The sequence below is a fragment of the Rhinolophus ferrumequinum genome, chromosome 27 (assembly GCF_004115265.2).
Source record: "Rhinolophus ferrumequinum isolate MPI-CBG mRhiFer1 chromosome 27, mRhiFer1_v1.p, whole genome shotgun sequence".
In the NCBI taxonomy this organism is placed as follows: domain Eukaryota; kingdom Metazoa; phylum Chordata; class Mammalia; order Chiroptera; family Rhinolophidae; genus Rhinolophus; species Rhinolophus ferrumequinum.
Window position 1 is genome coordinate 6,351,031 of NC_046310.1, and position 12,072 is coordinate 6,363,102.

Sequence of the window (12,072 nt, forward strand, 5' to 3'; positions counted from 1 at the left end):
CAAAGGGCGAAGGGGAGATGTAGGAGGAGGATGTTGAGTGCGAAAGAATTAGAATTAAGAGTGTGCAGCTGGACAGCAAGCTAACCTGCCTCTTGGGGAGCAGTGGGGCAGACGGGAGCCCTGCAGAAGAGTTTAGACTTTAGTGCCACCATAAAAGAGGGGACATTGGTAATGTTTTTTTTAAGTAGAAGAATAAAATCAGTTTTTAGACAGCAGCTTGGTAGATGGTTCTGATTTGTTGAGGAATGATAAACAAACAAACGAAAAACACAATTCTCATATGAGTCAAAACTTGCTCTCTACTTAAAGGAGCATGCCCTCATCTGTCTCCGACAGAGTCAGTCACCTTATGGGAGTGATGCTTTTGACCAAAGAGGGCTCCCATTATTTTCCTCGAAGATTTATGCCTGGCCCAGGGAAGAAAATGGAATTAAAGACAAAGGGAGTTATGTTTCTCCTCTGTGCTTTAGTGTGTGTAGTATTGCTGTGTATTGGATCCCAGACTTTTCAGTGATGTTTCCTGTCAAACGTGTATTATCAGTGTCGGACAACTACACTGAACTGAAAGAACATGGTAAAGTCTGATTTATGTAATAAAGTTGCTATGTTTTCCTTTTTTTTTTTCTTTTTTTTTTTTTTGCCAGGTAACAGAAACACGAACAGGTCCTCTTGGCTGCAGTAACTATGACAACCTAGATTCTGTCAGTTCTGTTCTGGTTCAGAGTCCTGAGAATAAGATTCAGTTGCAAGGTATGTAGGTAAATTTTCATTAATTGTCTATGAGCCTGGATGACAGCTATCCAGCTGTGATTACTTTCTCCTCCTCCTCTTTCTGCTTTTAGTTTGTTTGTTTCTAAGCCACATGTGTGGCACTAGGCTGTGAAAATTCTCATAAAAGGCTAAATTTCCTAATTTTTAGCTGATATACACATTCTAGATCAGATGAAGAAAATGTCCAAATTCCATGTACTTTTTTTTTTTTTTTTTTTTTTTTTTAGTTTCAGGTGTACAAAACAATATGGATGGACCTAGAGAACATTATGTTAAGTGGAATAAGCCAGACGGAGAAAGACAAATACCATATGATCTCACTTATATGTGTAATCTAAAGAAAAGTATAAATGAATGAACTAATAAGATACAGTCTCAGAAACATAGAGGAAAAACTGCGGGTTGCTAGATGGGAGGAGGGAGTGGGGATACGGGGGAAGGTGAGGGGATTAGAAAGCACAGTCAGTAACCACAAGATTGCCACGGGAACACGAAAGTCAATTTACTTCTTAAATTATGTAATTTCTAGCAATTAAATTTATCATGATAATATTTTACTTCCATGCACTAATCATCGTGTCAATAAGTAGCTGTTTTTTCATGTGTCTGCCTGAGATTTGACTTTTTCGTGGTAGATTTTGGTAAAAGTTGTGGACATATTTATGCAAAGTGTAGCATGAACTGTTGACATTTTAAATATAACCGAATACGACTGTTAAGGCTGCATTTGTCTTCTGACAAATAGAAATGTACTTGAGATTATACTAACAAAATTTTGATATTTATACTATTTTCACTATAAAGGTACATTACCTGATAATGGTGAAAACTTACCATCTTTTTCTATTACTATATTTTGAGATAATTTAATAGAGAATTTTTTAAAAATAACTTTTTATAAGTATGTATTGTCTCCAAAATGATTATCTGTATGCATATTACTCATTCATACAGGCAGGAAAAGGTTATGCCTACCACGTTGAAACATGTACTAGTTTGAATAAGTTCAGGAAAGTGTTTGTGATGACTGATCAAAGAAATGATTTTGAGCTGTTCTTTTCTAGTCTGCCTTTTTTAATTGCATAAGTTAGAGCTGTGTTTACAATATTCAGTTTTACATAAAAATGACGAAAAATTTTAGAAATTCTGCCATTTGTTCTCAACTTTTCAACCTTGAAAAATGAAACAGCTTTGGTTTATTTAAATTTATCCAAAATAATGAATGACATTCATTTTGAATTGTATAAAAATTGCAAAGAAAGTACTTTAAAATTATGAACTTTAAATACTATCTAACAGATCATTATCAGTTTTAGATTTAAAGTTAATGAAATATTTTCTCTAAATAGAAATATAGTCTACTAATAGTACTTGTAATTCTTTACTGCTTACTCCTTTTTAAATGTATGTTTTTTTATCAGAATAATAACTTTCATTGAAAAGGGCAAATAATGTTTATATCACATATACTTATTGCAATTGATTTGTTAAAATGTATTGAACACAATTTATTGATTTTACTGTTTGTGAATCACTGTTGTGTTCAGTTTTCAGAATATTATAAACACAAAACTTCAGCTTTTTATCTGTCTTCAAAAAAAAAATTTGACACAAGGAATAAATGAAGCAACACTTCCCTTATGTCTAAATATAGTTCTACTCTTTTCAATTTATGTGAGTAATTTCTACATATCTTTCACTTTTTTCTATTCGTCAGGCTTATATGTCCAATTGTCTGTTGCAACATTACTTGTACAAAAGCCTTTTCCAAACGTAATCTTGATAGGAAATCACTATCAAGACCATCAATCTCCCATGTACTCTTTCTTAAATTTTATCTGTATATACTGATAATGTTGAGTATCGTGTTGATTCACATTTTCAACCTCACCTTTAACAGTAGCCATTTCCTTGTCCACTTTAAAAAAGAATACAAAGCATTCACTGATTCTGAATCAATGTTATCGTAAATAAATTCCTTTCAAGGATATAAAAAATAGTGGATTACTCTATGTGGTATTTGGAAAAACTAGTATCTCTAAAAAATCTTTTATTGAGGTACCACCATAGGTCTTTGTGTCTTTAATAGTTAGTTAGTTAGATAGTTAGTTGGATGGATACATATACATCCATATAGATGATATACAGGTAGATAGATACATACATGCATATATACATATTGTGTGTGTGTGTGTGTGTGTGTGTGTGTGTGTGTGTGTGTGTGTCTGTGTGTGTTGTTTTGATTTTAAGCACAAGGTGAAGTATTAGAATCAGTGTTTGGCCCCTTAGGAGTCTTTTTACTTCAGATGTCTTGCCATCAGAAGTCTGGAATTAAGACAGTTTTTCAGTATTGATCTTCTTCTTCCAAGAGCTTTCTCTTGTAGGAGAAAATGAATTGCTCCTGAAGTAGAATTTTATCAGAGCAAAGAAAGTATCAATATGAATTACTAAAGGTAACAGCATTAGTCAATAAATTTAGAACAAAACTTTACTTAACTGTCTATATAAGAATTAACATTCAGAGATGAGGTGTCAAAGGGCTGCACATAACAGATTAATTTTGATGGAAAAGAAGTGAAATTAAATATTTTCTGGAAGTGAGAAAGCTGGATTTACCTGCTTGTTTGATCTTGAAATCTGGCTTTGCTAATTATGTTACAAAGCAGACATTTTTCAAAAATTGAAAGCTGTATCTACAACTCCAAATTATTGATGAAAGTATATTTAATATATACGACAAAAAAGTAATTCATAAGAATTACTTTCAATTACTTGAAATTAATACTGTTCCAATTTTTTAACCCCTTATGAATTTACCACATCAAACAAGGTTCCTCTGAGTCAAAGGTTAACAAGAGTAATTAAAAGTCATTTATGAAGTCTTCATGATAAATGTTTGGTAAAATTTCTAGAAATCAGGAAAGTGAATGATCTATACGACTGAGTTACAAATACTTTTTTAGATAAGTTGGTCCTTAATGTTTATTTTATCAAAATTGACACAGGACTTGGTTATCATAACATAAAAAAATGTAATGTATTTTGAAATGATGGATCACTGTGCAATATTTTTTGTTTATAATAAAAACCTAATGATGTTGCCTCATAAAACTATTTTATCTATTAATACATTTAAATAAATTTTATTAAATATAAAAATGAAACATAGGGAAATAATTTATATTAAAGCTATATGTATATATTAAATTGGATTTCTAGTAAAACACACATAAGCTAATTAACAACATGAGGGAAGAAGCAGTGAGGAGTACAAGTCAGCTGTTCAAATAGTTGCTTGTCTTACTACATACAAGTTACTACTTTCTTGATGTCTCATAAATTTCATAAAACCTCATGTAGTGATTCACCAAATATCGCTTCTTTCCTTTGTCTTATCATTCTGTGGTTCCAGTTAAGTGTATTTTTGGAGCTTTTGGTCATGACCTATACATCTCTTATACTATCTTTGGTATTTTATACCCTTTGCCTTTTTATTCTGTGCTCAATATTTTTTTCTGACATATTCCAGTTTGCGAATTATCTCTTCACCTGTGCCTAGTATGCTATTAAATCCACCAATGACATGTTTACTCTAATTTATATATTTTTATTTGTAATATTTCTATTTATTACTTATAATTTCCAGATTTCTGTCGAAATTGTCTGCTTTGTCATTAAATTTTTTAGCAGGTCATTGAAATTAATTTATAGTTTGTGTTTGATAGACTCTATAGCTTCCCTTGGTATTTTTTATGCTCATTATATTTTTTATTGAATTCTGATGCTTTACATGCAAATTTGTACAAATTATTTCAAATTCATGATGACATTTTCTTTCTACAGAGATTTACTTTTGTGTCCAATACATTTTTAACCGAGCCATTTGGAAGTATGATTTAGCCCTGGCGAATGAAGCCTAGTTGTTGTTTTACTTACTTCTTGGGTATACAGCCCTTCTGGATTACAAGTCGTGAAGAATTTAGTATCTTTATCATGACTGGTTCAAAACTTCAATATTTGCTTTGCTAACTGGGCAAAACTCTTAAGACACAAGCTCTGCCCAAAGTTTGGCTCACTCCTCAGGGTTCTTTCCTTGCAGGTTAAACCAGAAATCCTCACTAGTATTGCCATTCAGATCCTTTCAAACCGATTATTTCTAATATTTTCTCCAGATTCTTGATTTGTTGCCACTGAGAAGGTTGGCTCAAAAAAAAAAAAAAACCAAAAAACCAAAACAATCTAGTCCTCAAGTACTAGATTCCTCCACATTTCACTCTGGTTCCAGCTTGTAGCTCTTACACGGCCTCACACAGTAGCCTCCTGCGCTGAGAATACAGCTGCCTTAAGCGTTTCCATACCAAGGAGACCGACTCTACAGTATGCTTCCTCTATTGTTTCTGTACATTAAAAATAAATCCTTAATACAGCCTCTAATCACTCTTCAATTGTCTGCCAAGGTACTCCAAGTGATCTTGGAAGGGTATTCATTATTGTTTAAATACCGGGGGTGCCAAAAAAAAATGTATACACATGATTTGTATTCATCTTTATTTATCAGTATATATTGAGTATTACAAATTTAATACAGTTTTTTTCCTTTCTTAAAATGTGTATACATTTTTTTGGCACCCTTTTGGCTCTCTCTGTTTGTGGTCTCGTTCTTAAATTACAAAGTTTTGTGTGGTCTGTCCTCAGACATCTTCCCCCAAAAATCTTTGTTATTTTTAGTGTGGTTTTACAGAATGCCACTTTCCTTCTTTTAGTGATAGATGGATAGCTAGTTTGATAGATAAAGATAATTATAGCAGAAATGCTTGTATGTCGAAAACTGCACTCATCGTTTTTTGCCACTAATCATTCCTTGCCAAATTACTTCTCCAGCCTTCTCTCTTTCTGCAAAAGCGCTCTTATCTCTACAGATTGAAAGTTACAATGTGATTACTTGGCTTATGACATTTTTAACGTTATGTAAATTCTTTGACTTTTTTTGGTAAAATTAAGGTTGAGAGAGATCAGTGGCTTCTATACATCTGGTCCACGCATTTATACTTTCCTCAGATGTTTCAATAAGTATATGCTGATTGCTGAGTCTCGTTATCAGAGACTCTGACTTGCTTGTTTTTAACATGGAATAGGGGTGTTTTCAGATGAAATTGTTAGATATTTCTGAGGCATACAGTAATTAGGTGACCTATAAGACTACTAAATTAACAGTATTTCTTGCTTTATCATTTACTCTTCTAAGGCATTTGACATATCTCACCTGCCTTATATCAAATAAGTTTGTTAGATTCTCATTTTTCTTATCACCTAAATTGCCTTTCCATCACTTTTTTTTAGTTTACATATGTTTAGTCTTCTGTATGAATTAACCTCTTTCTTTATATCTTCTACTTCCAAATAAGTACCTTCCAGAGTATCCTGCATCTTTAAGTATCTTTTACACACAATTTAAATAATTCCACACATTTCACTCTGATATAGAAACCCCAATAAACAATATTCTAAATTAATTTTTCTAAGCAACTCACTCATTGCATTCTTATAGTCCATGTGCATTGAAAGAATACTACCTATTACTTGCTATTTTAAATATATGTATAATTTGTGTGTGTTATTAGTGTATGATCGTTTGCCACAAAAGACCTATCTCTTAATTTTGAAAACTATCCATATGTCAAATAATGTTCCATTCTTTTCATGAAAAGTTTCATTAATTTTATGAACCTAATATAATTGCTTACTCAATTAATTATACCTAGTTAACTATATGCATTCCAATTCTAGTAGTTATTAAGTACTGTTGTATAAACTTATTATATAGTTACTTCTTTTATTTTTCCTAATTATATTGCAAGTACCTTTAGGGCAAAGACATGTCCCTGACATCTTCATATTTAAATTTAACAGATCTCTTCCAAATAGGAGACATTCAATAGATTTTATTTGTTTGAGGTGAAATAAAAATGAATAATAACTATGTAAGTTCGAAGAGTACTTTTCCTGACCAAAATATGGGAGAGTTAATCTGAAACAGACAGATGTAATTGTCAAGATATTTTGAAAGTAGATTTTCTTCCTAAATTCTAATTTATGGTTTTTAAAATTATCTCATAGGTAATGTTCTAAGGTCAAAAAATGATTTTTTGCTAGAAAGAAAACATACAAAAGGTGTAAAAATTTAGTCTTTTATTAAATAGCAATTATGTTTTGTCCGAATTTTCCCTTACTCTCATACTTATTTTCACCTACTGATTATTTTGCTCGTTATATTAAATTTTCCTGTGTAGCAAGAAACATTGAAATTGAAACTATATTATTCTTGAAATATTATAATAAATATAAATCTAGTAGAGATCCCCAAATATTAATAATATAGCCTTATTTTCATTGTTCATATTTTCTTAACAGTGAGCAACTTTACTAGACTTGCACGTAGAAAAGTAATGAACTGACTGTATCACTAGGGCTTACTACATGGCAAGGAAGTAAACTGTGGAACAAGTAAATCAGTCCACTTGCTTTTCTGTAGTCAGAATTAGTTATATGTTGTCAATGGCATCACATAAACTTTACCAGCAACCTTCCTTCACTCTTGTACCAATGCCACAACTCGTTGAATTAGGTTATTTATGTAGATGTGGGATGATAGTCTAAAAGCAAAATGAACGTATTGAAAACTGTTTGCAGTCAAGTGGGGTCACCTGAATGCATGCATCTCTTTCGAAGATAGACAGACTCTATCTACATTATGTAAAAATAACCAAATATTCTGATCAAATAAGTCAAAGAGCCAATTGAATAAGTTAAAAAACAAAATCTGATAGTCTGAGGGATTAAATATGTCTATAATTTCTGGGATTTTTGAATAGTGCATGGAGTCAGCACATGCTGAAAGAATTACAAATATTTGCAATTTTGTACGCTTACATAATTTTCCAATGATAGTTTTAAATACGCATCAATTCATAACTCGATATACTTAATTTGTGACTTTTTAGGTTGGTGCAAAAGTAATAGCGGTGTTTTTCAATTCTTGTTAACCTTTTAAATAGCAGTTACTTTGGCACCAACCTAATAAATGTAAATATGTATTAGCTTTGTTTTTCTTGTCAATATAAACCTATTTGCTTTGTTTGTTTTGAAGGGCTGCAAGTGCTCCTTCCAGACTATCTTCAGGAGCGTTTTGTTCAAGCAGCTTTGAGCTACATTGCTTGCAATTCAGAGGGAGAATTTATCTGCAAGGACAATGACTGCTGGTGTCAGTGTGGCCCCAGATTTCCAGAGTGTAACTGCCCCTCCATGGACATCCAAGCCATGGAAGAGAATCTCCTTCGAATAACCGAAACCTGGAAAGCCTACAACAGTGATTTTGAGGAATCAGGTAAGACACATATTTTAATATAACAGCACTTTGAAACATTTGCCCCCCAAATTACTATATTGAAAAGACCATTTTGCCCTTTCAGAGAAACTATTACATACTTGGAAGGGATTTTATGTAATTTTTTTTTATTCTTTCAAATAGATACGTGTTATTGCTTTTATTACTGGTTATTCAATATTTGAAAGCATGTATGGTGTTTGTGTATTGCTATGTCTTAAGGGCAGTACAACCTAGTTTTCTCTTGACTTCATATATTTGTCACTTAACAAAGACAGTTGGTGCCTTCTGAATACAAGAACTTATCACATGTTACGTCTGACACCTCTCTGGACTTTTCTAGTGGTCCCTCAGTTTACTCATGAAGCAAAATTCAGAAAGCAGATGTTCTGTATCTTCTTTACGTTAACACGAATCTCACGAATGCATACCTTCACTTACTACTTATTTTTTGATCAAACTTAGATCGAGTTTGATTTGACAGTGTTTCTGGGTTTTGATGTTTGCTATTTCTGAATGTTCATGAGTGTTTTCCATAATACGTAACCTGTGATAACCATCATTTCATAAAACATTGAACTTCAAGGAAAGATTAAGGATGCCTCAACGTAAAATTAAAATATTGATAAGAATATATGTAATAATTCATGATAAAAAATAAGAAAAATACCAGATTGTGGTGAGTATAATTAAGTAGGATTTAGTCAAAAGTGTTGGACATGACTTACTTTCAAATGGGAAAAAGAGGTTTTAACTGCCAATAGTTCAGATTTATATGCTTGAATGTTATCATTCTGGTGATTCATTTAACCAAACACACTTAAAAAAGTGACAACAAAATTCAACATCTATTCATGATAAAGACAAACAAATTAGGCATACAAGCAATGTATCTCAACATAATAAAGGCCATATATGACAAACTCACAGCTAACTTCAGGTAAGGAGACAACATAATTGATGGTTCACAAAGCATCACCCTTTGGTGGAGTAGAACCACCAAATTATAGCATAAAAGGGTAAGTGAATTGATGTGGGAAGAGTTAATAGATTTAGCATTTCTTAAGATATATTTTGATAAAAAAATAGTGCATAATAACTAAACCTCCTCAATTTTAATAATAATTCTCTCGATATAGGAATAAAAAAATAATTATATTTATGTAAACAGGAAAAAACTGTCCAGAATCAGAGATCCTTGTCCCTTGACATTGCTAGAAAACCTAAGGAATTTGCAATCTCAAATTTTTCTCTCAGTTTTCCCAACAGAATACTCAAATTCATGTAATACACATCTAACATGTTCTATGCATATAAAACCATCTGATGTTTTAAAATAGTTACAGAGATGAGGGTAAACGGGATCAAATATATGGTGATGGAAGAACTGACTCTAGGTGGTGAGCACACAGTGTGATACATAGATGATGTATTACGAATTGTACACTTGAAACCTATGTAATTTTACTATTGTCACCCCAATAAACTTTAATAAACAATATTTATAAAATATAATAATAATTATGGAATGCAGCCTGTTAGATAAATTAAAATACATGGTAGTCTCGCTAGGGTTAAAAATTTTTAAATGAATAAGTTATGATAGGTTAGACCAAGGAATGGTCTGAACTCCCCTCCTCCCAATATTTAAAGAACTTACAGAGGATGCTACTCCTTTTATTTTGTTTTGAAAGGATATATATATCTATTATATATATATATATATATATATATATATATATATGTGTGTGTGTGTATATATATATAATATATATATGTAATATATAATATATATAATTATTATTATTTTTTTTTTTCACCAAATGAGCAAATTTTCCTTCCTGGTAGATGTAGTATATTGAAGTAGGCTAACACTTCCATTGATAGTACCTAGAAAGGTGAATTTTTTTTAATTATATTTTTAAACACATAATAGATAATAAAAGCATAGAAACTAAATCCTAAATGGACTAGAATTCCTGAAAGAGAAGTAAGCTGGAAATTCACAGCTTCCTTCCTTCCTTCTTTCCTTCCTTCCTTCCTTTCTTCCTTCCTTCCTTCCTTCCTTCCTTCCTTCCTTCCTTCCTTCCTTCCTTCTCTCTATTTATTTTTTCATTGATTGATTTCATTCTGTAAATATTTGCCAATTCTTAGTTTAGTCCAGAAGCTGAGGAACCTGCAGTTTCCCAGGAAAAGAGTGGCTGAAGGGAGAAAGAAAAAACAGCAAATTTTTAGAGGTTGTCGAGACTGGAGTGACAAATTTCTAGACCCAGTGGACCTAAAAATGATCGGTTTACCACAAGATACTTGCTGAATTTTAGATAATGCTAGAAGCTAAGTCTTTGAAAACAGAGTGAAGCTTACTATAGACTTTTAGGTGCCTAAGAAATAAAAACTCTAGAGGGAGGGGCTTGAAATAAAATAGGCAAGACTAGAAAACCCTAGAGAGAATGATGAATTGACACTTGAGTTTTTACAACTGTGTTTGTTCCCCCGGGGCACATTTATCAATTTAAGGCAGAGTTAGAAGCTGAGGATCTAGGATTAGTGCCTAGAAAATGTTGCTATTCCTGGATAGAGGGAAAGAAAAAAATTTTTTCAGTCAAGGTAGACTGAATTGAGAAAATTGGAGGCTTAATGGGGATTTAAATGCAGAACCCATCTCCTCTTTAAGACATTTGCTGCTTTTGAATTTACCTGTGGCAGATGACTAAAGAGATACACTGAAAACCTGTGAGTGGTGGTAGAATGGAATCTTTGCAGGGTGAGGACCTGAAGTCGCTGATGTCACACCATGAGCATCTGAACGCCGCCCCAGAAGAACAGGAGAGAATCAGAGGTAGACTGAGTCCTGTGAAATTATAACCCGACACTGATGATATTAGTAGCTCAAATCCTCACCTCAGGAGTTGATTCTAAAAAAAAACAACTCCTTATACAGTGTCTATAAAATATGAAGAGGGTGACCTCTTGAGGATGAAAACATTTTCTCAAACTTCTGCAGTTCATTTTGATAAATGATGGACATAAAACCCCTGATTTACAACATATATGACCAGACGGAGGCCTTATGGCCAATATCAAAGAAAAAAGAAACCACACCAGACATGGAAGATGATCCCGATATTGAAATTAGTAGGAGAGATGTTTAGATGATTATTATTAAAATGTGAAAAGAACTAATAAAGGGAAGGAAGGATGAAGTAGAAGAAAATATTGAAAAGTTTGGAATGTATGAAACTGGACTATAAGACAGTAAAGTTGAAAATGGGAAAATCATCTGGGAAAGGTTTCAGTTGTCTTTTCAAAAATTGTGTTGGGTCAGATCTAATTTCACTGCAGTGGTTATTTATTAAATGTTATATTTTCTCATGCATTAAATATTTGAAATAAGAGACTAGCAGTGGGTAAAATCATCGTCATCACAAATATCATCATATAATAGAAAGCTATTTGCTTTTCACTAGAGACATGTAATCACAGATAAGTTGAGTTAAACGGGGGAAAACATGTACTGCAAAACATTAGTGAAAAATTACTAGCTAAATTTTAAAGCAAGGTAGATTAATTGAAGTAAAAAATATTCCATAAGAATAACATAATCCAACAGTAAATATATCATAATTATTAATTACATGAATCACACCACACTCATTAAAAGGGCAGCTAAGACTTTATGAAGACTATTGAATAAAGGAGAGAGGACTTATAATAGAGACTTATGACAGACTTACAATTGAACTCAACTCCTCTGAAACAAAGGAGGATTTTCAAAACACTAGGATTATTAGCTCAAGGAAAAGTGCTAGAGGACATTAGCAGGAAGGGTGGTCAGTGTGATTCCACCATCTGTGTTTGCTAATTGTCCTTAGTGAAGTAGTCTCCTACTTTCCCACAGAGAATGGGAAATTAAGTAC

At 32.4% G+C, this 12,072-nt stretch overlaps 1 protein-coding gene across 5 annotated transcripts in view; it reads left to right on the plus strand.

Moving 5' to 3' along the window:
* The window catches only part of BRINP3 (BMP/retinoic acid inducible neural specific 3), a 263,548-nt gene that overhangs the window by 160,379 nt on the left and 91,097 nt on the right, over positions 1-12,072 (plus strand). For all 5 annotated transcript variants that reach the window (XM_033099868.1, XM_033099866.1, XM_033099870.1 and 2 more), the window contains 2 exons: positions 645-750; positions 7,919-8,155. In XM_033099868.1, coding sequence (XP_032955759.1) covers positions 645-750; positions 7,919-8,155 — 343 coding nt within the window. The remainder of the gene's footprint in view (positions 1-644; positions 751-7,918; positions 8,156-12,072) is intronic.